This window comes from Solanum pennellii, chromosome 10, assembly GCF_001406875.1.
Source record: "Solanum pennellii chromosome 10, SPENNV200".
Taxonomy (NCBI): domain Eukaryota; kingdom Viridiplantae; phylum Streptophyta; class Magnoliopsida; order Solanales; family Solanaceae; genus Solanum; species Solanum pennellii.
In genome coordinates this window covers 79,746,254-79,773,622 of record NC_028646.1, presented here as the reverse complement: position 1 = coordinate 79,773,622, position 27,369 = coordinate 79,746,254, and the positions used below count along the sequence as shown (strand labels likewise).

The 27,369-nt window shown below is 31.4% G+C and overlaps 4 protein-coding genes and 1 long non-coding RNA gene across 6 annotated transcripts; 1 reads left to right on the top strand and 4 right to left on the bottom strand.

Annotated features, from left to right (window-relative positions):
• Positions 1-867: 867 nt before the first annotated feature.
• LOC107001934 lies at positions 868-2,511 on the bottom strand. Its single transcript, XM_015199886.2, has 2 exons — positions 1,456-2,511; positions 868-1,255 (listed from the first exon to the last, which is right to left on the bottom strand). The coding sequence occupies exons 1-2, from the start codon at positions 2,325-2,327 to the stop codon at positions 1,231-1,233; spliced, it is 897 nt and encodes a 298-aa protein (XP_015055372.1). The 5' UTR covers positions 2,328-2,511; the 3' UTR covers positions 868-1,230.
• Positions 2,512-4,480: 1,969 nt separating this feature from the next.
• LOC107032433 (exocyst complex component EXO70A1-like) lies at positions 4,481-8,064 on the bottom strand. Its single transcript, XM_015234035.1, has 11 exons — positions 7,811-8,064; positions 7,631-7,726; positions 7,272-7,477; positions 6,930-7,163; positions 6,567-6,705; positions 6,273-6,485; positions 5,929-6,134; positions 5,481-5,678; positions 5,298-5,397; positions 4,943-5,199; positions 4,481-4,760 (listed from the first exon to the last, which is right to left on the bottom strand). The coding sequence occupies exons 1-11, from the start codon at positions 7,970-7,972 to the stop codon at positions 4,649-4,651; spliced, it is 1,923 nt and encodes a 640-aa protein (XP_015089521.1). The 5' UTR covers positions 7,973-8,064; the 3' UTR covers positions 4,481-4,648.
• Positions 8,065-9,968: 1,904 nt separating this feature from the next.
• On the bottom strand, positions 9,969-11,219 carry LOC107001718. Its single transcript, XM_015199689.2, has one exon. It carries the CDS (start codon positions 11,071-11,073, stop codon positions 10,336-10,338), a length of 738 nt encoding a protein of 245 aa, XP_015055175.1. The 5' UTR covers positions 11,074-11,219; the 3' UTR covers positions 9,969-10,335.
• A 5,055-nt stretch (positions 11,220-16,274) lies between these two features.
• LOC107002235 (coatomer subunit beta-1) lies at positions 16,275-23,935 on the top strand. Of its 2 annotated transcripts, none has more exons than XM_015200170.2 (6): positions 16,275-16,496; positions 17,407-19,471; positions 20,373-20,882; positions 21,244-21,329; positions 22,261-22,469; positions 23,624-23,935. In XM_015200170.2, exons 2-5 carry the CDS (start codon positions 17,426-17,428, stop codon positions 22,463-22,465), a joined length of 2,847 nt encoding a protein of 948 aa, XP_015055656.1. In that variant the 5' UTR covers positions 16,275-16,496; positions 17,407-17,425; the 3' UTR covers positions 22,466-22,469; positions 23,624-23,935. The 2 variants fall into 2 exon arrangements, with proteins under 2 accessions (XP_015055656.1, XP_015055655.1); XM_015200169.2 differs by having other exon boundaries at positions 16,276-16,496; positions 22,261-22,505.
• A 474-nt stretch (positions 23,936-24,409) lies between these two features.
• On the bottom strand, positions 24,410-25,113 carry LOC107001677. The gene is made up of 2 exons (XR_001454435.2): positions 24,753-25,113; positions 24,410-24,602 (listed from the first exon to the last, which is right to left on the bottom strand). It is a non-coding gene; the product is annotated as an uncharacterized LOC107001677 (long non-coding RNA).
• Between the last annotated feature and the right edge of the window lie 2,256 nt (positions 25,114-27,369).

Genomic DNA, 27,369 nt, shown 5'->3' with positions numbered 1-27,369 from the left:
TGGGTGGGGGGATGATAATTAAATTCGACAGTTGAGCAATTTCTTTAGAGTGCATGGGAGCCACATTTAACATTTAATTCAGAAGATATAACAGACATTTTGAATTTGAATTTTAGATATGAAGTAATTTTGAATTAGGAGTACTAGCTTTATCTTTGAAGTCGAATTTTCTAGAATAAATTTAAATAACTACGGCCTCAAAGAGACTATAAGGAAAAAAAAAGAAGACAATTAAGCACACAAAAGCTCTCGCGATGCACAAAATCAAGAGAAATGTCCGTCCATAAAAAACTATTGTACGCATCCTTATCTTAAATTTCTACGAAAATAAAAAATATAATTGCAAAAAGTTCTCCCTCACCCCACCCCCACCTCCACCCACATGCACTTCACCAAACTTCCCACAACTGCTTAAAAAAAGTTATAAAGCTAATTATATAACAATATATAACAAACATATAACGTATTCGATATAATTTTATACCTAAATATGAAGAAGGTTTAATTACATAGATTTTTTACCTTTGTTTTTATGAGTTAAATAAATTGTTTCCAATAAATTATCGGCTCAAGAAAATTAAAAGTACTTATCAAAAAAATATTTAAAAAATATAAGAATAAAAAGTCTTCCTGTTTTAAAAACATTTATTCTATGGCCACCAACTGCAAAGTGCTAAAAGCAATTAGGTGATAAAATACATATCTACCCAAAAAGAGAGACAAAAATCAAATATATTTATATACATCAAATTTTGTGCACCAAAAGTTTTTACATTATCAAAGGATACTTACAGAGATACCTCAATAAAAATTGAGATCTGTAAAAATTAAAAATAAAGGCAAATTTTATGTTACAAAAAGTAAACATGACCTAAAAAAAAACTTTTATACATAATACATAGTATATAACTTAAACTATTTGTAATATTCATGTCTATGCTTTATCACTCTAGGTTTTGTGGTTGATACCTAATATACTAGCTTAAGTATATCAAACTTGACTAAATAAAAAAGAAAAAAAAATACATGTTTACGGTTGGTGAAAATATATACATATAAAGAAGCGATCTGTATCCGAAGTTTCTTCATTTTCAAGAATATTTGAAACGCGAGACTCTACTTATATAATAACGAAGAATTCATCTCATCATGCTCCTCGATGTTATAAGATATAGGCAATAAGGTCACTTGTGGCCTATCCTTCTTATTGGTTGATGTGTACATGAAATTTCACCAAGGTTCCCATATGGCATCCCTTCAATTAAAATGAGGCAAGAGAAATTAAGATGTTAGGGTGAGTAATTCATAATAGATAACGTGAAATGTCAGGATTTTCTATAATAATATTTTATTGTAATGACTAAATATTTTGTCACGATAGTCAAAATATTTGGACAAACAATGTTATTATGAAAATATTTAAATTGTAATGAATATAACATAAGAAAAACTTACCACCAAGTTTCGTCGTATTCGCATTTCGATTTGTAATTATTTATTCTCCCATCCCACTCTGGCAAGCTAGTTGAATTCTTGAAATTCAAAATTAAATCATCACATGATAGATACAAATCTCTTTCGAAGCGAATGCCGGGACCTTGATTTAGTATTTTTGCTTCTATTCTCAAATCAATTAACAAGTTGTCACCTCTTCTCAAATCTCGAGCCATTTCATCGACCACAAGTCCTCCTATTTTCACCTGATTTGGATTTGGAATATTAGAATCGACATGAAACTTAGTATTACTTTTTGTAGACACTTTGAAAGGCGCGCTAAATGACGATTCAAGTAGTTGTAACTTGTACATCAAGCTAGTTGATATGTACTCAAAACTAATTTCCACTTTCCTATTTGAATTCCTCACACTCACATCTACTTCCCAATCCACTGTTAACTTATTGGTGGGATTTGATATGTTGAAAGAATGTACAATAAATGATACAACCTCAAATGAAGGGTAATATGCGTAATTTTTCCAAATTCGAACTACGAAAAAAATACTGAAACTCAATATTAGAACGACGATAAGGCAAAAAAAGACACGACAAAAAGTTATAATTTTTCGTCGCGGAGGGGGTACGTTAGATAATTGGGGTTGCGAGATATTGTTATTGTTGTTGTCGTCATCGTTATAGTAATTGGATTGGTAATTTGGGTAGTAATAATAGGGGTATTGATATAGATGTTGATCATATGGTGGAGGATAGTGATAGGCCGGATTGGGATAAGGCGAGGCAATATTATGATCCGATTGAGAAAATTGTTCAGGATAACCTAAAACAGGTTTTGTTTCATCTTTTTTATCATCACCTGAAGAATCTGTCATGGTTATAATTCGTCCCCTTCCCTCCTTTCTTTTATCAAAAAGAAAGGGAGAGAGGACGAATTGTTTTTTTCTAGGAGATTTTAGGAAAAAATGGAGATTCAGAAATTACAGAGATATAAACTCAAAAAAGCACAAAGGCGAAATTTTTGGAATTAAAATGTGGAAGAGAGAACGCAAGTATGAAATATTCTTTTGTTCATTTTAAAAATGGTGACTAAATTAACATATATATATATAAAGCATTTTCTTCGGATCGAGATGAATATGAATTCTCAATATTGTGAGGACTATAGAAGTGCTAAAAAATCCACTTGTTTTACACTTATATTACTCGTTTAGGACGCGCAATTGATTTAATAATTGACATCTAAATTTATCGCGAAACTTAAAATAAAAAATAATTAAGAATTTCACCACGTTCACATTATTATTATTGGTCAATATAGGGGGAAAAGGGGCATTACCTTCAATTGGTGTGTAGAACATATGCACATAAAATAAATATACAGATCAAAGTGAAACAATAAAATTCTACCTCCAAATTCAGAATCTAACTCAAGATATAAAAATTATCCAAAATTATACACGAAATGTAGATAATTTAATATAAATCAGAAAAAAAAAGATCAATTGGATTCGACCTTATATTTATATATTATGTCAAATAATAAATCTCGAGTATAACTTAATCCAAAAATTATTTCAAAAGGTAAGAATTACCCGAAGTTGTATTAAGAAAACCACTCATCCTTCTTATGAAATAATATATCACTCACAAGAAGATAAACCACGTACTCGTTAAATGATACTCCTCTGTCTCAATTTATATGACATCTTTTATATTTTGAGAGTCAAATAATTTAAGTTTGACCGGAAATTTGCACATGAAATCTTCAATTTTTTCAAAATAAAATTTATATATTTGTAAACTACGTAAAAAGTAGTATGAGTCACAATAATTAATAATTCAAAATATTTATAAAATTTATAAAAAACTTACGATCAAAAATAGATTTATTTGACTTTTGAAATCTGAAAGCTAATATATAAGATGGAAAGGAGGTAGTATAATTTGCCTAATATAATTAATTCTCACACTATTATAGCATTTAATTGATAAACCTTTGCAATTTTTCCCTTTTTAAGTATAGGAAAGTTATTAAGGGTTTGTTTGATAGTGTGTAAGAAAAAATAATATATGCATTAATTTTTATAGTAATGATAATAAATTCATTTTAATTTTTTAAAAAAAGCTAGTTTACGGATTCTTCTGTTTTTATAATAAATTATTTATATATAATAAGTGAATTTTTTCGATCTTCTAATCTATCTATTAGAGGAGACCATATGAAAAACATAATTAAACATAAAATTTAAGCAAAAAGATAATAATTATTTATGCCAATTTTGTAATTAGATTTCAAGTTACTATCTGTGTATTTTAATAGTGAAATACTAAACGGTGTTAATTTAATAGGTAGCCAAGTGCCAAATTTAATAAAAATATATATCAATCAACCCTCCATTTTTATCTTATTTTTTTCTTCCCTTTTATGGATTCGGTATAGTTTAGTATTTTTCAATCGGTTTTTTTATGTAATTATAAAATAAAATAAGGATAAAATATGAGATATTTTAAAATTTTAAATTATGTTAAAGAATGATGCGTCTCGCCGTGGAACACTATTGTGCTAACTAAAGAACTATATTTGTCTTTATCAAGAATATTGTGACTCCGACTATTTCTCGAGAAAAATAAGTACGAAAACAGTTTCCTTTACATAATGTACACTGGCAGAAATATGTCTGAGTTTTTCTTGGAAATTAATATTTGAAGTTAACTATTGAATTATACATTTATTGCTACTTCGATTTGTTCATGATTTAATTGTCAATTAATTTGTTTATGATTTAATTTATTTTTTTAAAATAAAAATTCGGTTCTTAGACTCCTACATCAAACACCCAACCTAATAACCGAACTTTTGAAAAAATAACATCAAACACCAAACCAAAATATCGAAGAACCGAATTAGTTCTATTCAATTTTTTATTTTCCAATAATCAATGTTACCATTAACTACCATAGATGTCCAACCACTCTTGGTGCTCCATTTCGAAACCAACGAATATTCAACTAAACACACCACCGGTAAAAAGTGATGAAATGATTTTATTTCAATCAAGATATGAAAGTTACAACAATATAATAAAAATGCATCACACACTTTACATCCTTTATTAACACTACAACAAAAGAACTTCAAAAACAAACTAAACTACTCATATAAAGCATATATAGTACTATTTTCTTGATCTGTTTAAGGTCCTTTCCAGGTTTTTCCTTCAAAAAACTCAGCTAGCATTCGTTCAAGATCTTCAGGAGTGTATCTGATATACTTCTGCGGATTTTTACCACCCTCGATCATTGGCCTAATCACATAACATTAAGTTAACGTTCGTATAATAACATCAATGACATGATGATGAATAAACAGAACAAAAGAATGACATTAGATAGACGTAATTATAAATATGAAGAGTTCAGATAAGATTTGGGAGTTATATACGTTTTTACTAATCATTTCCAAAGTATAGTGTTAAGCAAGCATTACCCGAAACGCTTGGCAAAAGACCTGTATGCAGGCAATAGAACTTCAGCAACTGCTAGCCTTAAAGACTCGCGCAACTCACTGTCAGGAACTGTCCATTGAGATTGCCTCTGATGAATTTCCTCAAATAACATGTTGAAAGTCTTAAACCTATCTTTCACCGCGGACCTTGAGATACCAGTGTTGCTACTAACAACTTCACCGGTAAATGAAGAATTCCCAGCTGGTGAAGCTCCTTGGACGGAGAGAGTCTGCAGAATCTGTTGCAGCAAGGACAAATACAGAAAAACTCGAGAAAATGTTCCATGAACAATACTAAAAAAGGATGTCGATAATCATGAGAGTAGAACTAGCAAACCTTAGACCAAGAGATCCTCTTGTACTGATTTGCGTGCTGCTGGACTACCCTTCTATGAATTTGAACCCAATCATCACCAAGCACGTCCTTTGCTTCGGACCTATACCATCATAGAACGAACGTGCAAAGATAAATTTGTAGTAAACGAAACAGCTCATTCTCTCAAGAAACATCTTAACGTACCTGCGAACAGATCTTACAATATAGTGAATGTTATTCATTAGAAATAGTTGAGTCAATGCAGGATCTTTGTATTGCTTAGATTTCCCATCCAAGTTACTCTGAAGAGCTTGCAATATCCGTGTCGTTATAACTCCCAACTGGTCTTTGGAATTACCATCATCAGCATCTCCGAAAAGTTGCTTTAGAGTTGATTGATAACTGTCCACAGTTAATAGATAATACTGAGATATTGCAATGTTTAAAACAGAAAAAGAAATGAATGTAAAGTGACACCAGATCAGATAAGTTAATTGTTTCCGATAGACAAGGGAAGTGATGCAATCAAAAGAGGAAGAAAATACGAAGATGTTACACAAGGCGATCCATATCAAGAATGATCAGCGCCAGAGTGCAATATATAACAACTCCTAATGTAGGGAAAGGATCGGAGATCATTGTGAAGACTTACTCGAATAAAAACTTAACATAGTTAATCACATAACTAGTTAAAGGATGGACAGTTCCATCAAGAACAGCAGTTTTGGTGGCATCTTTTTCTACTGCTTCTTCAAAATCCACGAAGGTCTCTTGCGCTGTCTCAGCAAGACGATTAGTCAACACTTTAGCAGCTTCTCTCATTTCACTACAATATTGGCTTCCGAAAATATTATCCATCTGCCATACCAACAATATTCTCCTTCCACGGGGAAGGATAATGGAGAGAAATACCAAAAATTAGTACAAGTTAAAACGAAGATTTTCCAAAAGCAAAGATAAGGAGACAGAGATATCTTCTCGGTCATTTCATCGTACCTCTGTCTGAAGTTCTCTCATTATCTCATACATATCTAGAAGGACAAATAGCTTTTCAGGCGATCGTTTGCTTTTGGCAATGGCTTCTCCAAAGCTAAGAAGCACCGCGACACTATTTCCAGTAACCTCTGCGAAACATTGATCTCTAAGACTATCCTGACCTTCAAAAATTTGATCAGAGACTTTCTTCTCCGCAGCAAATAAAAGCCTTACCTGTGTCAAAAACGACGTATAGGTTATAACAAGGTGAAAATAAAGGATCAAATCAAAACTAGATGATATGACAGAGCTTACGGATATCCTCATGTAGTGAATCCAGTTTCCTATTTTCGCCTCTAAAACTTCCCACTGCATTTTCTGTACATCCTCTTTACCGAGCCTTTCCACACCTAGTTTTTTAAGACTCTGCTCCATGACTAACGAACGTATTTCACTGGATACAAACAGTATGTATGGAAAATGCAAACGATATGAGACATAATAGCATATCCACGAAAAAAAAAAAAGAACTACTTTGTCATATAAAAGATCATCATAGAAAAAGATTATGATCCACTTGAGCGCATACTTCATTTCAAGCTTTATTTCTATCGTAATTGGAAGATCAGGATTTCTCCCTGACGCTTAAACGGGATGTGGTTCCTGGAGATAACTTACTTATAAATAGTATACAGTTGCTGTTGATGACCGGCCTGAATCATTTGCTGAGCCAAATCATGTAACAATGGAAGTATTCTCGGTGGGATAAGATCCGGAGGGTGGTAAACAACTGTTTCTAAACTTCGTTGATGCTCTTTTGCTCCACCACCATCACCTTTACTATCTGATCCTGTAGACGGTCTCAGAGATTGGGGGAGGCAATCGAAAAGACGATCAGGTTCTATAGGTTTACTGCAATTCAAATATAATTTATGATTTTACATGGATCAGGCAATGTTTAACATACATTCATCGATATCACAACGTAAAACATATGAAGAAAATTTTAATATAACAGACCTGTACAAGTTTAGAAGCTGACGAAACTCTTCTTCAAGCTTGAGAACAGACTTCGCGAGTAAACTGGAGATATGATTAATCATACCAATACTACTCTTCAGGCCTTTCGTAGTACTGAAAAATTTAACAATATTTCTTAGCTGATTAACTGCTTCCAAATAACTTTCCAGATCCTCATGTGGCCCTCGTAATATTTTGGCCTCCGTCTGTAAAATTCAAAGAGAAATGACTAATTGAAACAGAAAAGTAATCTTCAAATTATTGTTAGTATTTTATTTTGTATATGTGTTACTTCCGGTGTATTCATGTGTCTAAAAACAGAGCATCAAAAAGCAAAATGTGACAGAAAGAAGACGAACCTGGCGTGCGAGATCGAATTGAGCTAATATCGATTCAGCTACCTTCAATGTCTTGTCAATGTTCTCATGTGCTTTTCTAATCGAATGTGTTCTTATCTGAACGGAAAAAGAAAAAAATAGATATACAAACAAATCACATTCATTCAGATCTAGAAAAATATTACACGATTACTCAAATACCTGAGTAGGACGCATTGCGGTTTCAAGGGCGGAGAGACGATGATCAAAGGAACCGAGAATCGAAATCATATTATCAGTAATCGTTTGGCTTTTCTGCATCGATTCGTTCATAAATTCTGATCTCTCTTTCAAATTCTCCATTACCACTGCGTAAGACGCCATTTGTTATCTGTTTTCGTTAGCTTCTCCAACGAGAAACCAAAATGTTAGATGGAAGCATAAAAATGAATATTACGACAAATTATTAGTTTCGTGTCCAAATAGATCGAAATGTATTTAAGTTAATAATTACCCATAATGTCTTAATAATTTAATAAGACTTTCCCCTAGATTTTACAAAAATTTCTCCAGGAAAAGAAAAAAAAATGCAAAAATACACCAAATTTTAATTTCCATATTTTTAAGAAATTAATAAACACTTTTATTTTAGTGAATATTTATCAATGGGTCAATTTCATGACTACATTTTAATATGCTTATTATATTTATAGAATTTACTTTGGTTGAAAGAAATGTTTAAAAATAGTTCTACAATTATATATATATATTAGTCCAGTCTATTAGTATCTAGGATAGACTAGATATTAATGATGTAATATAATTAGAAATTTAGAAGTTAAACGCAAAAAGATGAGAAATAGAAATATTTTATCGTCCCATTTTTTGTGTAATATATTAATATTTGAATTAGATTTAATTTTTTTAAAAGTATAATTATTTTAAGTTATTAATTATATAAATTTATAGTATCTTTATTTTATTTTTAAATATGTAAATTAATTTTTTTAAAAGTTAATAATTTGTATTCAATTTTAAAAACAAAATTACAAATCTCTTCATAAAAAATTAGAGAAGAGTATTTCATAGAAGTTGCGAAGAAAAACTTACTAAGTTTCATTCTAACAACTTGTCAGGATAGATAATTATATGATATAATATAATATTTGTTTTGAAGGTAACTTAAATTTTACTGAATTATTTTATCGAATCGATTATTATGTAATGTTTAGAAGTCTTATACTATATAACTATCTATTTATTATGATTTTGTCATAATCTTTTTATAAATATATATGTTTTTTCTTTGCCTATGTAAAATAATATTTTTTCCGTTTCAAAAAGAATGACTCTACTTTTTTTTAGTATGTTTCAAAAAGAATGATCCCTTTCCTTTTTTGGCAACACTTTAATTTTAACTTTTCACGTGGCATGTTTAAGACCACAAGATTTAAGAGAATTTTGGTATATTTGACATAACTTTAATTTATAACCACAAGATTAAAAAATCTTCTTTCTTTTCTTAAGTTCCGTTTTAAGTCAAACTAGATCATTCTTTTTTAAATGGAGGGAATAATTATTATAATTCATTTTTTATCTGGCCTTTTTATCGTAATAATTTTATCATCCGTTCTAATTTCTTTTAGATTTATCCTTTGGATAGGTAATACTAAAATATATTATGTAATGATGAAAAAAAATTTAATTCATTTAAACAATAACTTATCAACAATAAATATAATCTGAGAAATCATAGGTAACAACCATTGAACCAAGCTGTTAGGACAGTGAAATTTTATTTTCCTTTTGAATTTGTGCTTAATAATCAAAAACAATTTTAAATACAAATTAGGATGAAAAAGAATTTGTTTAGTAATCAAAAATAATTTTCAATACAAATTATGATGCAGAAGTGAATTCGACGATACATACATAGTGTAATTTCAGTTTAAAATGGATTGGTTAGCAATGTGTTATTTGAGATTTAACTTATTTCGGCCAATTTAAATGCACATTAGGTAAGATTTATTTAAGGAGTGAAAATGTTTCTCGATAAAAAGTTTTTCACTCCGTGATTTAAGGATATAAGTATTTCTTAATAAGATCGACTAATTCAAATTGAAGTTACGTAAAATCATTCAATAGTCAAAGCATTCCTTATTAAAAAGTTCTCAATCTCCATGAAATGAATTTTAAAAGTTATTTAATTCGACTCAATGAAATTTTATACGACATAGAATCAATTTAAGGTAAACTTTTAAATTTCTCAATTTCGATAGAAAACACACTAGTTCAATTAATTCATATAAAAAGTAAAAATATTCCTTATTTGAAAAGCTCAATTCGCATATTATGAACTTATTAATCGGAATAATTCGAATTCAAAAGCATAAGACACAACAGAGAATGAAAGTGTTTCTTATCAAACATTCTCAAAACATCTTATTCATGTCAATAATAGGTGGATAAATGCAAGCGCGCTACATATACGAAACTTTAAAAATTGCGTCAAAGCTTGTTTATCCGAAATCAACAGTTGCGCCAACCCACTATATCCACCAGTCAAATGTATTTATGCTTAGCCAATTTATGTACTAATTGACATTCTTCACGTCTGTAATTTCTATTTTTGCTAATCTATTTAGCTCTTTTTTAGGCTAACTAAAACATACCATGTACCATAGCGCAGCTGATTATACCACTTCTGCCTAATTCTGTTGTCTGTACACAAGAAAGGGGAAGCGGTTTCACAGAGATTGTTTTGCTGGCCGGTTGATCGGTCCAGAACGGCTCCTGAACGAGCCAACAAGTACAGCGTCGTTGTTGCAGTGATGGAACGTCGACGTTTCGCCTTTGGAGCTCGTGTTCACACATTCATGGCAGACTGATTTCTTCGTCGGAAAAGTATCTTGGATCCTCGGAAATGAACTCGGATTATTCAAATGCATCAGATTCGGAACCGGATTCTGCATTACCAGATCGAAAGTTTCCCTCTGGAGCTGTAGATTCTGCACTCGTTCATTCATGCTCGTCAATTCCATCTGCGTAATTCGATCATAAAACTGACTCATTTCCGTCTGGTTTCGCCGCAGGAGAATCAGATTCTCCGACGAAGAGAGATGTGAAAACACAGTTTCCTCCAAAAACTCACCGAACTCCACGCTACTAGACTTCACCTTCTTGTTCCGCGCTTTTCTAGAACGCTTCATGACAACAAGGAAGAAACAATTCTTCTCACGAGAAATCACTTCGAAATTCGCTTTACCTGTGACAGGAATTTTCCTTCGATCCTCCAACTTAGATCCTTTACGATCACATAAGTAAATTGAAATCTGATTCGGCGAAATCCCGATTCTCTCACTGATCATCAACTGAAAAGGCTTGAATACCAGCGTCGGTTGAATTCTGATGTTGCCAATATTCATCTCTCTCTCCCCGTCGAAAAATATCACCGGAAACACCGATCCCTTACCTTCCTCCACCATTATTCCAGTAAAAACCACACCGAAGAACCCGTCGATTTGCAGGCGGAGTAGTTGAAAAAGAGTTGTAGATGGAGAAAAATGTTGGGGTTTTTTAGAGGTTTAATAGAAGTAAAAGAGAGGAGAAAAAGCGTGACAGAGTGGTGTTGAGAGCCTTTTTATGGTGAACTGAAAGGGATGGAGAGAGAGTATGGTTGCTTGGTCATCAAGTAATAAAACGTGAACTGTCAGTTTTTTCTTTTATTTTACACCGAAACATTTTTATTTTTTAGATTAAAAAATATTTAATTTTTAACTTTTATATATATATATATTTTAAAGTGTAACTTTCACATATATTAATTGTAGAATTTATAGTTATATGCTATAGCAAAGTTCATGTAATTGCATTTTATAGCAAATATATATATGTATAATTCATAATATATATATAGTTGAAACGAATTATATAAAACGAGGTATATAAAACGAGAAAGAAAAAAAGACTTGTACAGAGAATTGTATAAAACGGATTGTATAATTATAAGGGAAACTTATATAAATATACTATGATAAAAAAATATTTACCATTTATAGCAATAACATTTTTTTCACATGGTCACTTTTAATTTACGGAAAAGGGCCTAAAATACCCTCAAAGTATTGGAAATGGTACAAAATTACCCTCCATCCACCTATTGGCTCTAAAATACCCTTCCCACCCACCTATTGGGTCCAAAATACCCTTGTCATCCACCTTTTGGTTCAAATTGACCACTTATTTAACGGTTTTATATTTAAACTATTTAAATATTTTTTAAAATATGTGGTACTCAACTATATGTTATAATTTAACTTATTAGTAGAATTTATAAATCAATCCACTACCCACCCCATTAATAATTAAATCCCTGTAAATTAATGAACCCGTCACATTATTAATGCAAGCTACTGCCAATTGAGTGTTTTTAAAAATTTTAGCAGTAAATTATCATACATTCAAGTGGCTAAATAAAAATCACCAATAAACATAAAAGTCTGACTATGTTTATCTTAATTATTCTTACGTCTCAATTATGTAATGTTACTTCATAGGTAACTTTTTTTCAAAATAATATATTAAAGTTTTAAAACAAATCATAAATATTTATAAAATTATATTTAAAAAAAGTGCATGAATCGATTCGTGATGTATTACTTCTTTACCTTTAATCATAAATTTCTAATTCTATTTTGAAAGAAAGTATCCTCCTAAATAAGCGGCTCAACCTAAGTTTAATTGGGGCTTCGATTCAGACTCGAATAATTTTGAATTTCATTTTCAGAAATCTATAATTTCATCGTGTTTTAGTAGTGTTTATGATGATTTTGATATTATAACTGGATTATTAATTGGGTGAGGTTTAGTTAGTAATGAGTGTGTAGTGGGTAATTTATAAATTATATTAATAAATTATAATTATAATTAATAATTGAACGCCAAGTATTTTAAAAAATATTTAAAGAGTTTAATTTTAAAACAATTAAAAAAGTGGTCAATTTTGAACACAAAGGTGGATGACAAGGGTATTTTGGAGCTAATAGGTGGATGAAAAGGGCATTTTGGAACCAATAGGTGGATGAAGGGTAATTTTGTACCATTTTCAATACTTTAAGGGTATTTTAGGCCCTTGTCCGTTTAATTTATTTATAATACAAGTTTAATACATATTACAAAGAATAATTTATTATTCACATATAATACAGGTTTTAACGATGGATAATATATTTATCACACATTTTAATACACATATAATATAATATGTCAATTTTTTACCGAAAAAATATAATATATTTCAAAAAATAATTATAATTCATATATATTGCAAACATAATTCACTTTTAATTCATATTACAGATTTAACATAGTATTGCTATAAATGGTAATAAATTAAGGAACCGTTTGATAGGCGGTATTAGATAAAATAATACATGAATTATAATTTAATCCAACTTATACATTGTTTGGTTACTTCATTTAATTTAATCCATGGATTGCTTATCCATCATATGTGGTATTATCTTATCCCTTGGAAATTGAGGGATAACTAATCCAAGGTTTGTTAAACCTTGGATAAGATCCCTAAATGACTAAACTAAACTTTATTCTTTTTTAAATTTTTTTTGTAGTTTAATTTCCTTTTTATTTATATTAGAGTGGTTATAAATGTTATTTTTTAATTCTCCAAATTCGTTTGGTGTAATTTAATGATTTTACTAATATTTTTTTCTCTATTTTTTCTTGATTTTTTTATATTCATGATAATTTGTCAATTATCCACTTGAACTATTTGTTTTAAAAATATAAATAAAAATAAGCTTTAGGTATTAACAATTTAAGTAGTCTTAAATCTATGCTAAGTTTAAGATATATACTTGACCCACAAAAAATTAGAAATACATTGTGCCATTACTGATCTTCTTAGTGGTACATCATACCTTAAAATTAATAACAATTATATACATACATACATATATATATATATATATATATATATATATATATATTTGATTTAACTAATTAAATAGAATAAATAATTCTTTAAAAAATTATCCGGTCCGGTGTTTATCTACCTTGACCCAATTATATGAAATTAGCACTCATAATAACACAAGGGTATAATAGGAAAGCATTTTTTGTATAATTATAAATTAAACACAAAATTAAGTGAAGAGTAGTGAACCAAACACTTGACAAAAAATAATCTCTGCACTATTAATCCCTGCATTACTAATCCATGCATTACTAATCCATGCACTATCAATGTTTGTACCAAACGACCCCTAAAAGTATTGCTAAAATCAATAATTATCTATTAAATTGTATTAGTGTATGTAATTTTTTTCTAATTATAAGTGTATAGGACGATTATATACAGAAAGAGAGAAAGGCAAAAGAGAATTGGGCAGGGAATATACAATTGAATCGAATTGTATAAAACGAGAAAGAGAGAAATTACATACAATTTGAACTTATATAAAATGAGAAAAAAAGAAAGACAAAAGAGACTTGGATAGGAGAGTACTTTTATTATACAACATATATTTTGTGGGCTCCAACGCTAGTTGATTTTTTTTTTCAAGCTAGTGTCATGTAGGCCGAAAAGGAGTAGAAAATTACTTATAAAATAAGTTCAGGGGTAAAGGTAATAGGACCTTAGTATAGTATAAGTGTGTCTGAGATTTCGGGCATAAGGTTGAGGGGGGTACCTGTGCATTTTCCGTTTTATATTTAATTTATTGATGATTTTTAAATAAATAGTTTTCAAAGTGAACTCAATTAGTAAAATAAATCACATTTTTTATTTTGTCATCTTCGTTAATACTCCTCAATCATCTCTCACAAAGTTCACAATACAAAGCTTTTGTTTTTTTTTAATTTTTTGGATGAACTTGAAAAACTTACTTAAACTTCTTCAATAGATGTTTATCACTATGATTCATTTTCCCTTTAAAATCCCAAATTTCATAGATAAATTTGTTGCATACCAAAATGACATATAATTAATTTACTCAATAGGCAATTGAAGTTGGTCAATAACATATAAAATATAACTCAATAAACAAAATTCATGCTAGTGAAATGCGAAGCTTTGAGTGCATAAATAGAGTACAAAAGGTTCTTGTGAGCATCAAAAGTAAAAAAAATCATTGTCCATGTGTATTTGATTTGAAACAATTAATTTATTATAGTAATTGATTTTAAAATTAAAATTTTATTTGAATTTCAGTTATAACGGTCACATAAACACGAAAAACACATAAATTATAAAGACTATTTAATAAATATAACTTCTCGTATAATGTTTTAACAAATCATAACTCAAGGTATCATAATATTTTAAAGCACAATAATAATAAATCACATACCTCGTATTGGTTTTTAATATACAAAATATATACATGTTATTACAATTAAGATTGAGGTCTCAAGTTGGATTTTGTGTTTTCTCGCTTGATATTATTTTGATTTATTTTCCTTTTATGGATGTAGGGAATTTAACTTTCAAGCTTCATATCGGAAAGTATTCAAATTACTAATGTTGATTATTGTTCAAAAAATATTTAATAAAACTTTAAGTGCATTGTGTATTACATCTAAAGGAAATTAAGGGCTATTTATGATATTTATATGTAATTAGTTACTTTTGTGAAGAGGCAAATCACAAGTAGTCTAATGAGAAAGTATATGTTTGTATTTGTAGTTCTAAACGAGATTGACTTTATATTTTAGGCACACATATGTTAGTTCATAATTTTAAAATGAAAATAAATATTTTTGGTATATTTTAGATTTTCTTTTTAAGAATTTGACTGTTATTGCTTTGAAAATTATATTGTTTAGTCTGTTTTCTGATTAATGCTAAATTTTGAAGCTCAAAAAGCTTGTGGGTATGATAATTGATAGTTGATTTTTCTTTTTAATTCTACTGGTTAATTGTGGTAGAGCTAAGATTTTTCGGTTACTTTTTTCAATAAGTGTTTTAAAACACAAAAAAGGTGTAAAAACATGAAGAAGCACGTACATAAATATATAGAGGTAAATTTTCATTATCAAGTTGTTGATTTAATTTTTTTCAATTGCATATATAGTTGGACTCTAATATTGAATACTAATAAATACACTCTTTTTTTTTTTTTAAAACATATAGTATATTGTTGCGATACAGAAAAAGTTCTCAATTCTCTCTCCTAATTTCTATACCTAAAACGGCTACATAACGGTCTTTTTTGGGGGAGTAATTCCACGCTTCACTGTATTAAGATGCAGAGAGGACCTCATCCGGCGTGTTTGCACGAAAATCAAGTCTTATCTGAAGAGGCGAAACAATTATAAGAAACAATTGCGAAAAACTCTCTTATGTTAACTGTTTAACCAACTCCGCATTGTCGGATACTCCATTACGTCTCGAAAGAGAAAAAATCAATACTAGGCAGACTTTTAAAAATGGGATGTCAGTCATCATCTTCAAAACAAAAGATTATTATACGATTATGACAGAAGATTATAAATAAAAATCAACCATAATTTAGTAACAAACTATTATTTTACACAAATTTTATTTTTCACATATTAATTTAATAAGAAAAAATATATATATATATATTTTTAAATTATTGATCAAAATTTTACACAATTTAAACAAAAGAGTATTAAGCCTTTTCCAATTTGTTCTGTTTTTTTTCTATCTACTTGTAGCTTTGCTCCAGACTTGTAGCATTACAACATTTTAACTCACTCTGCGGATCTCGCAGATCTGAGAAAAAGACACCAATTTTTTTTTTCTCTTTTTTCATAAAATTCTCATTTTCTCTCCTCCGTTCCCCAAAACCCAAAAAATTTTCTCTACAAAATTTCTCTTCTGAAGATTCTTCACTTTGATCTCACCATTTCTGCCTTCAATCTGGTAAGTTCTGTTTCTTATCTCATCTTCTTCGTTTATTAGATCAATTACGCTTTTGATTCTCGTTCTAGATCTGTTCTCTGCTCGATTTTGCCTATGTAAGTCTGCTTGCATTACGAAATTTGATTATTAGGTCTACAGGTAATAGTTTTGTTCAATTATACTGCCGTCGGTAGATTCAGGCGTGACGTGTACTGATGTATTTGTTCATTTTGATGTATAAATATGTATTGTACATGATCTCAGTTGTAGAAATGATTGTGATTAAAGGTTAGATCGGCCTATTTTTCTAAACTGAGACTAAGATTGTGCATTTTCTGGTTTTGTTACTGGTATAAAGTGATCGGTGGTTCATTTGTATGATTTAATTGATTCTGAGGATAGAGTTTGATGGATGCCTTATTTATATTGAGTAAGGTTCAATTTGGAATTGAGGCATTGTTGAGAGATTGAGTGATTGGTCACGTGTTGCTTGTGTTTTTGTTGCGGCAGTGTGATTTAAGTATTGATGTGAGTTGTGGGAGGATTAAATCTGGTAGTAGGCTGTAGTGATTGAATTTAATCTCTTTTGTTCGGCTGGTAATTTACTTTTATAAATGTAATAAACATTGTTTGAATCTTTTTTTTTTGTGCAATTTCATTATTTCTTATTAGGAGGAGCATCATTTATGCATGATTTCCTTTCTTTTGGATAGCTTTGTGGTTTGAAGCCCTCTTTTGAATGGATATATTCTTTTATAATGGAAGAATCGGTGTTGTATTAATTGTTCTTTATATAGGACTGCTTAAGGGTATTTTAACTGCTTCAACTAAACAAAAGTTGGGGTCTTTTTGTGATCGTTGCAACTTTGTTCTCCTTTGTCAAAGTTATAATATGTTATGGTGGAACTTATGGGAAACTTTAAGTTTTCAGGTAAGCTATCTAGAATAAAATGGAGAAGTCCTGTTCTTTGCTGATACACTTTGATAAGGGCACTCCAGCTCTTGCCAATGAGATCAAGGAAGCTCTTGAAGGGAGCGACGTTACTGCCAAGGTTGATGCCATGAAGAAAGCTGTCATGCTTTTGTTGAATGGTGAAACTCTACCTCAACTGTTTATTACTATTATTAGATATGTCTTGCCCTCTGAAGATCACACGATTCAAAAGCTGCTGCTTTTGTATTTGGAGATTATCGAGAAGACCGATTCTAAGGGGCGTGTACTTCCTGAAATGATCCTAATTTGTCAGAACTTGAGGAATAATTTGCAGCATCCAAATGAGTACATTCGTGGAGTTACTTTGAGATTCCTTTGCCGGCTAAATGAGGTTGATATAATTGAACCTCTGATTCCATCTATTATGAGCAACTTGGAGCACCGGCATCCATATGTTCGCCGGAATGCAATACTTGCTGTGATGGCTGTTTACAAGCTTCCACAGGGCGAGCAGCTCCTGGCAGATGCACCAGAAAAGATTGAGAACATTCTTACCACAGAGCAGGATCCATCAGCTAAAAGGAATGCATTTCTGATGCTTTTCCAATGTGCTCAGGAACGTGCTATCAATTACCTCTTGACCCATGTTGATAGAGTATCTGATTGGGGTGACTTACTTCAAATGGTTGTCTTGGATTTGGTCCGAAAAGTTTGCAGGACAAACAAAGGGGAGAAAGGGAAGTACATCAAGATAATTATATCACTGCTCAATGCCCCTTCTGCTGCTGTTGTCTATGAATGTGCTGGAACTCTTGTTTCTTTGTCTTCTGCCCCAACTGCTATAAGAGCTGCAGCCAATACCTATTGTCAACTTCTACAGTCTCAGAGTGACAACAATGTGAAGCTTATCGTGCTTGATAGACTTAATGAATTGAAATCTTCTCATAGGGAGATCATGGTTGATATGATAATGGATGTCCTCAGAGCGCTCTCAAGCCCTAATCTTGACATCAGGAGAAAAACACTTGACATTGTTCTTGAGTTGATCACCCCCCGGAATATCAACGAGGTCGTTCTCACACTTAAGAAAGAAGTCATGAAAACCCAGAGCGGTGAACTTGAGAAGAATGGTGAGTACCGTCAAATGCTTATCCAAGCCATTCATTCATGTGCTGTTAAGTTTCCAGAAGTTGCAAGCACAGTTGTCCATCTGTTGATGGACTTCTTGGGAGACAACAATGTCGCTTCTGCAATTGATGTGGTTGTTTTTGTCCGTGAGATAATTGAAACAAATCCAAAATTAAGGGTTTCCATTGTTACAAGGCTACTGGATACTTTCTACCAGATTCGTGCTGCACGTGTTTGTTCATGTGCCCTTTGGATTATTGGAGAGTATTGTATATCTCTTTCTGAAGTTGAGAGTGGCATTGCAACTATCAAACAGTGCCTTGGAGACCTACCATTTTATTCAGCTTCTGAAGAAGGTGAAGCTAATGATTCTTCGAAAAAGTCTCAACAAGTAAACTCCACTACTGTTTCATCTAGAAGACCTGCTGTCCTTGCTGATGGGACATACGCTACTCAAAGTGCTGCCTCTGAAACCGCTTTTTCACCCCCTACAGTAGTTCAAGGATCTTTGACTGCTGGAAATCTGAGATCCCTCCTGCTAACTGGTGATTTCTTCCTTGGGGCAGTTGTTGCTTGCACCCTAACTAAGCTCATTTTGAGATTGGAAGAAGTCCAACCATCCAAAGTTGAAGTGAACAAAACAACAACTAATGCTTTACTGATCATTGTCTCAATGATACAGCTAGGGCAGTCTTCAGCTCTTCCACACCCAATTGATAATGATTCCTATGATAGGATGGTTCTGTGTGTAAGATTGCTATGTAACACTGGCAATGAGGTCCGGAAGATCTGGTTGAATTCTTGCCATGAAAGTTTTGTTAAAATGCTTTCTGATAAGCAGATGCGAGAGACAGAAGAGATCAAAGCAAAGGCTCAAATTTCTCATTCTCAGCCTGATGACCTCATTGATTTCTACCATTTGAAGAGCAGGAGGGTAAGTACCTTCAATCTGAATATTTCAGTACATTATCAAAATAGAAAAGAAAGTATCTTCTATCTGAACAGTATTTGGTTGATTAACATGGAGGACGCCTCTAGTTCTTTTCTCACACTTCAGTTTATATATATGTGAGAAGAATAAAAAGAATTATCTTAGCTGAACAAGGGAGGCCCTGGGGAAGCTCCTGGGGGAAGGGGTTAAAAAAAATAAAACTAAATAAAGTGCCATTTGGATTAAAAATTAATTGAAAGTATTTATTCGTCCATCAAAAACAATTCTTAGCTGACCATAAAGTTGTATTATGAGGTTTTCTTTGTGTAATCTCAATGGTGTCTTCTTTGTGCGGTGTGGGCCTTGCACGAATGCAGATTTCTTTGCTATTTTGTCTCACCTTTCCACCTTTAGTGTCTCAAGCTTTCTGAGAAATGTGCTTTTAAGTGCTATTTTCAACATTTCATTCCAGAGCTTTTAAGTCATACCTTTTGTTTCTTTGACTACTGTTTCAATCACACTAAGAGAGGCATGCATATTACATTGCATAAGTTTCTTTCAGCATTAATGTCAAAAAATTGATTGAATATGAATACAAGCTGGGACTTTAATTTTTTATGAATGACTATAGTCAAGATTCAAGAGTGCAGATCTCTCCACACTAAATTAGCTTATTGTTATTTAGGGAAGAGGAGGGGTGATGATGATGTACCAAAATGAACAGCAATGAGTTTAACTCAAACATTTGCATTGAAATTGTTTCTGTTTTCCTCAAAATTATGTTTCTTAAGTAGTTTCTACGTAATGGCAGAGCTCATCAATTAGAGCTGGTGTTTGATCCTTAGGTGCTTCGATGCAGGGTGCTATTTGTTCTTCCATGTCCTAAATTATTTCTGTTTTCCAGGGCATGAGTCAGCTGGAGTTGGAAGATGCAGTCCAAGATGATTTGAAGCGTGCCACTGGAGAATTTGTCAAAGATGAGACAGATGCTAATAAACTAAACCGGGTTCTGCAACTAACAGGATTTAGCGACCCTGTTTATGCGGAAGCATATGTGACAGTTCATCATTATGATATTGTCCTGGATGTGACAGTTATTAATAGAACTAAAGAGACCCTCCAGAATTTATGTTTGGAATTGGCAACTATGGGTGATCTTAAACTTGTTGAGCGTCCACAGAATTATACTCTAGCTCCTGAGTCGAGCAAACAGATAAAAGCAAACATCAAGGTGTCCTCAACTGAGACTGGCGTCATTTTTGGGAACATTGTTTATGAGACATCGAATGTGTTTGACCGGATGGTGGTTGTGCTAAATGACATTCATATTGACATCATGGATTATATATCCCCTGCAGTGTGCAGTGATGCTGCTTTTAGAACCATGTGGGCAGAATTTGAGTGGGAAAACAAGGTATGCTATTCCTTGACTCTTTACCACAATCGAATAGTTCTTTCTGTCCTAGTATACTATTCATTTTGACTTGGAGAATTAGAAACTAAAACTGTGTATAGTTTTTGTTGTTTTTGATGACTTCCAATCTCATGGTGGTTTACTAAATACTTCTATAGGTTACTAATGTTTTGAAAACGACTTGTTAATGTTGTAAATCTTGATCTGTTAATGAAGTACTTTGATTTAATCAATGCTCTGTTTGGCATCTAAACTCTGGAGTAGTCTCTTGTATGTCTTACCATGAAAATAGTGGAGCAATTACTACATGAATTTTATTTATAAGCACTTGAGAATGAGCCACTATCTTTTTAAATTGCAGGTTGCTGTCAACACTGTCATTCAAGATGAAAAAGATTTTCTTGACCATATAATCAAATCAACCAACATGAAGTGCCTTACTGCGCTGTAAGTAATCTGTTTGCCTGGCTAAAAGTGTGGACAGTTGTACTTGGTTGTTATGTATGCCTTTATTGATTTTGATGAATTTATTGATGTACATACCATCTTGTTCTAGATTATTATCATTTTCTATTTTGTATAGTCCAAAGTTGTGATACATGAAACTAGTTTTGGGACAATTTTGGAGACTTAGATATGTAAGAGAAAAGAGGGGAAAAGTAAGGTAATGTCTGTTGTAACAAGACTTGTAGCCAGAGGATTATTGTGCTGTATAAAACTTAGAACTTCAAATCGATGACAAACAAATTGTGTTTGATTGGTGCTTATTATTTTCCATTGTAGATAAATTGATGTACTTTGATGTATACGGACTACCAAACATATCTGTTTGTCTTGTATGAAAATGTGGAAGTACTTGAACTGATTCGTCATGTATATGATGGTGTTTGCATAAGACTGAGTTTAGGAGTATTCTTCTAAGGGAGCTTTAGAATATAAGAACCACTGGTATTTGGTTGCTGTATAGACCTAGGGGTTTACTAAATACTTCTATAGGTTACCATTGCATAGCCTTGATATTTTGCTTTATGTTTTAACTCACAGACCCTAACTGTGTTTTGTTCTGGAGTTATCACCTATTTCTCTCTGTAACTTCTTGCATCTTCTTGATGCTTTACCACCTCTTAATTAATAAAAAAAGAAAGCATAGTTTATTATTGCAGGAACTAGTTTAGTTTCTTTATTTTACCGCTGTTTTTTTACTGTTGGATGTAATTGAACTGCTTCGAATGAGTTTCTAAATAATGTATTCAAGCTCCAGAATGGCCTTTCAGTTCATTTTGTTCTGTTACTGATCTGAATATATCGAGCAATATTAATTGTCCTAGTGATGCATGGCTTGGTTGACACGTATGTGCACTTTCATGCATGATTCCAGGTCTGCTTTGGAAGGGGAATGCGGGTTTCTCGCTGCTAACTTGTATGCAAAGAGCGTGTTTGGCGAGGATGCTTTGGTGAATGTAAGCATTGAGAAACAAGCAGATAGTAAGCTGAGTGGCTACATTAGGATAAGGAGCAAAACCCAAGGAATTGCTCTTAGCTTGGGAGACAAGATAACACTCAAGCAGAAGGGAGGCAGTTGATCAGGTCAACTTGAATTTAGTATCACCTAGATATATGCTGGTATCTTATGCTCTCCATCTTTAAAGAGATTTTGCATCTTTATTTGGTTTTACCTTATGTCTTCTCGTTGTGGTTAAAATGAGGTGGCTTTTTATTGAGTGGTTGTCATAAACAAATTCAATGGGTACCTATTATATTGCATGGCTTTTGGAAGACATAGGGGACTGAAGTAAAATAACTTGTCTAAATACTTTTTATAAAAGAAAATATTGTAGTACTGTTATTGTTATCCATCTGATGGGGAATCTTGAAAGTTGTCACAGAACACTTACAAAACAATAGTACTAGGAATCTTTGATCCTTATCAATAACAAAGACCTGGAAACATTGATAGCTAAAATACTTGTACGTGTCTTTTTTGTTTTAACCCTTTTTTGGGTGGTAGTCCATTCTGCAGACCATGATTATTTCAGTAGCAGTGGTGGCTTAAATACATGAGCCTGTGTGTCATAATTGTGTAAATCCTTGTTGAATGGTGAAATATTGTCCAGATCATTTTATTTTACTAGCAGTGACAAATGCATGGACTCGTTAACTTTTTTAGTGGTTGTGGGTTCTCTGTACTGATGAGACTCTAAATTTGAAAATTTTAGGAAATCATCATTGGTGGCTTCTTTAAGTCTTCTAAAGTCTACTTTGATATGGCTGTGAAGTTTTTTCTTCCCCGGACATGGCAACCTTTTGCAGATATTTTACTGCAAAGCATTTACCTACCCCGTTCTTTTCCAACTCCTTAGAGTAGATAGGAAAATCCTTCAGATACCTGTACTCTTACGTAAAGCTGGTGAGACTCTTTATGGTGATCCACTGATTAGATTACAGATACTTAGCTGTTGATTTGGCTTTGTGACAAGAATATCGGGTGCACACACTTCTTTTGTCTTCAATTTTATGCGTCTACACATTGTTTAGTGCGTATAGTTATATACGCGCGTAATTATAAATTGGCATGACCTTCACATATATATATTGTTCACAGATAGTGTAGGGTTTTGTCATGCATGAGACTGATGCATAGTTTTATATTAGAAACAAGACGTTATTTTACTAGTTTCCTGCTAGGCTTCAGTTTTCATCTCTTTGAATATACGACCTCATTAGTTCCTCATAATTTGCAGATTTATACAGTTGAATTTGAGGCTCCTCCAAATCCCCGATTTGCAGCTTGGAAGAGTGCCGGGGTTATTGAAAGAACATGTAGAGATTATAATACTGCATTTATTGTTAGTTTCAGATACAAAGAGATTCAAGTATTTTATTATCTGTTGAGGACAGTTTTTGTAGAGAAAGATCTGAAGAAATATTGCTTTCTTTTGGCATGTTTTTAGCAGGATTTTCTGTTAAGGTTGACTTCAGTTTTTCTGCTGAATTCTTTACCTAAACTCATTTACTCATCTATTGTTGTTAAACGAATCTCCTCTTCCTTCTTATCCTTATCCCGTTTCTTGACAGCCTACACGGAATAAAATCAATTTATCTCCCTGTTCATTAACCTTGTCAAAATATTCGATTAAAAATATATTAGTTTATGACTAAATTATAACAACGTTAAGTAGTTTTGTTTGGATTAATTAACTAATATTACAAGTATCAAATAAGGAAATTACGATTTGGGTAGAGATTGTGCGATTGTTTAGCTTTTGTGCCAGCTAAACAACAGATGCAGATTTTTAACTTTTAAAATTGAACTTGTGGTACTATCACTACTTGTATTTTATAAACTGGACATTTTCATTGAAAGTATTGAGTTTAAATAAACTTCACAAGTGATCGTTAACAACAGCAGATGGTGGCAGTGGTAGTGACCAGCAGTAAACATAATGCTAGTGAAAGCACATCGTCACAAGAATCTTTATTTTAAACCACATAGATAAGACAGTACAATTAAGAAAATGCAAATCATATATATAAAAAAAAGATCATTTTATTATTGTCAACCATTATCAATTGCGCCAAGAAAACGCTACATACAGAATAACACAAAAACACAATACATAATGTATATTAACATTAGCAATACTCAAATGTTATTATATATCTTCTGAGTGTCTTCTTTCCCCTCTAGTTGGAACATCAACCTGTCAAAATTACTGAATCCTGCATATTTGCAATACAATATTGATCATTTGCATTTACCAAAAAATAGAAATATAAGTAGCAATTACATCTTTCAAAAAAAAAAAATTAACAAACAATATGACTGAAGCAAATATATGAACATACTCAAAAGATTTAATTAGCATTTACCTCAAACCATGCTTTATTTTTTTATTTACTAAGACAAGAAAATTTCAAGTCACACATTCAACATGATTATGGATAGCCGAAGGATTCACGAGAAACACAAAAGTGTTTTCTTCGTAACAATAAACAATTGAATCTCCATCTTCTTTGCATATCACTTATTTGTTTCACATTAATCCTTGTGCTACCCATAATCATGTAAAATTATGGAAAAAAAATAAAGAAAGCATGTTCCAGGTAATCTGCCATAAATCTAAATAAATATAACTCAAACTCAAAAATAAAATTAACAACGAAAATTTAAGGGGGGAAGCGGCGGAGAGTGGAAAAACCCTAATTTTGTGAGATGATAGAATGGGGACTGAAGGCAAGGTATTTATAGATAGGGTTTTATATTTGGTTTAATAACATTTTTGGTCCTTTGATTATATGTAAATTGTGAGTTTTGTCCTTTGTGTTGTGATTTGATGCATTTAACTTGTACTTAATTAGTAACGGGCATAATACATAAATGTATTCTTTAACTTGATTTCAAATTATATTTATGCCCTTCAACTTTGAATGTGCACAAATAGACCTTAAACTTGTATAAAGTTGAACAAATAAACACACATGTCCTACATGTCATCCTACGTGTTATTTTTTATCCTACGTGGTGTCCTACGTGTATTGTTTCATGTAGGACTCATGTGTTTATTTATTTAAAAGTTGTATAGTTAAAGTGCATGTTTGTGCATTATGAAAGTTGGAGATCAAAGTTAAAATTTGAAGGCAAGTTTAGGGTCCAATGTTTGTATTATGCCTTAGTAATGTGTGCTTTTGCTCCTTTTATGTCGAAAATATGATATTTTTTATAGGCATAATACATAAATGTGTCCTTTAACTTGACTTCAAATTATATTTATGTCCTTCAACTTTGGATGTGCACAAATAAACACTTAAACTTGTATAAAGTTGAATAAATAGACACACATGTCATTTTTTGTCCTACGTGGTATTATACGTGTATTGTGTCATTTAGGACTCACGTGCTTATTTATTTAAAAGTTGGATAGTTAAAGTGCCTGTTTGTGCATTATGAAAATTGGAAGTCAAAATTAAAATTTGAAACCAAATTTAGGATTCAATATATGTATTGTGCCTTTTTTATAAGTGCATTGAGATACACTCAATTATAAAGTAACAATTAACAATATAAGTTTGACATAATACATGAATAATTAAATGTGATTAATCATATATTATTATAAGCATGAAGCTCTAAAGTGTAAAGTTGAATTACTATTTTGTCCCTATACTAAATTAAAAAGTCATAAAATACTTTACCTAAATATAAATTAAATATCTAATTAAATAGTAATATTTGAATTACATAATAGAGGAGCAAAATGAGAAGTTCAGCAGTCTATTCAATTACTATGTGTGGAACAAATAGGATGAACACTAATAAAGTTTCAATTAATATAGAAGTTGAAACGTATTTTGCTAATTATGAGAAGTTGAAAGGAATCAAATTAAGTAATTGAGGAATATCAAAGAGTTTTTATCAACAAATCTTCAAGACTACACTATATAAACAATACTCAATATTAGTCATTCAACACAAGCTTCCATTGTTAAGTGGGTACAAAAGTGTCTTCTAATTTTCAGGTACAATCTTATTAAGTCTAGATTTTTCCGTTTGATTTGCTAACTTCATTTGAATGATAACTTTCTAATTTTTTTATTAGGTAAAATAAATAGCTTGAAAGGTATAATCACACATATCAAAAATTGAATGTTGTTGTACACATATGGTTTGATGCTGAATGATGATCAACTCTCTTTGAAACTCTCTACGCATAGTTTCCCGCAGAAAAAGAAACCATGTTATAAACTTTTAAACTATTAATAATAAATTGAAATTGCAGTTGTTTGCTAGCAAAATATATCAAATTTTCTTCAACAAATGTAGCAACTCCAAGTCTTCTCTAACAGTGATGGATAGTAGTTGTAATCCTGTAAATGTAAGTCTGGGTATATCTGAAAGTTTTTAAGGAAGTAGTTACATTTGTAACGACACACATTAAGGAAGTAGTTACATTTTTAAGTAACGTCACATTTTCCCTTTTTAATTTTTTAACTTGATGTGTCTTTCTTGGAAATTTTACTTGTTGATGACTGTCTGTACATTTAATTGCTTATAAATGGGTAAGCTTTGGAGACTTATCTAATGTGCATTAGATCGAAAATATCGAGAGAACACTCGAAAAAAACATCATGTTCTCCTAATAGTTTATTACATACTTTTTCATTTATTTTTTTTATTGATTTTTATTTGAGATACACGTGCAACGCACGTGCCCGAAGACTAGTAACAAATAAAAGGGTCAAAAATGCATATTCAAGTAATTAACTAAATGTATTTCGTTAGACAGTATATAGACTAAAATTAAAATTTATTAACAACTATGGTACCAAAACTACTATTAAACCTTTATGTGAAGTGGTAAGTAAGTAAACTTTCCGTTTTGTCATATTACGTTTTTCGAAAGTCAATTTAACTAATTTTTAAAGTTAAATTAGATCATCTTAATTCCATATTTTAAACAAAAAAAATTATATATTCTAAAACTATATG

Excerpts from the sequence above, each read along its gene's own strand:
- LOC107002235 (XM_015200170.2), top strand. The coding sequence starts at position 17,426 with ATGGAGAAGTCCTGTTCTTTGCTGATACACTTTGATAAGGGCACTCCA. Across the intron at positions 19,472-20,372 it reads ACCATTTGAAGAGCAGGAGG|GGCATGAGTCAGCTGGAGTT; the intron begins GTAAGTACCTTC and ends TCTGTTTTCCAG. Across the intron at positions 21,330-22,260 it reads ATGAAGTGCCTTACTGCGCT|GTCTGCTTTGGAAGGGGAAT; the intron begins GTAAGTAATCTG and ends GCATGATTCCAG.
- LOC107032433 (XM_015234035.1), bottom strand. The coding sequence starts at position 7,972 with ATGGCGTCTTACGCAGTGGTAATGGAGAATTTGAAAGAGAGATCAGAA. Across the intron at positions 5,679-5,928 it reads TATGTTAAGTTTTTATTCGA|TTATCAATCAACTCTAAAGC; the intron begins GTAAGTCTTCAC and ends AACTGTGGACAG. Across the intron at positions 5,200-5,297 it reads AGAGGATCTCTTGGTCTAAG|ATTCTGCAGACTCTCTCCGT; the intron begins GTTTGCTAGTTC and ends TTGCTGCAACAG.
- LOC107001718 (XM_015199689.2), bottom strand. The coding sequence starts at position 11,073 with ATGGTGGAGGAAGGTAAGGGATCGGTGTTTCCGGTGATATTTTTCGAC.
- LOC107001934 (XM_015199886.2), bottom strand. The coding sequence starts at position 2,327 with ATGACAGATTCTTCAGGTGATGATAAAAAAGATGAAACAAAACCTGTT. Across the intron at positions 1,256-1,455 it reads GAATACGACGAAACTTGGTG|GGATGCCATATGGGAACCTT; the intron begins GTAAGTTTTTCT and ends TTTTAATTGAAG.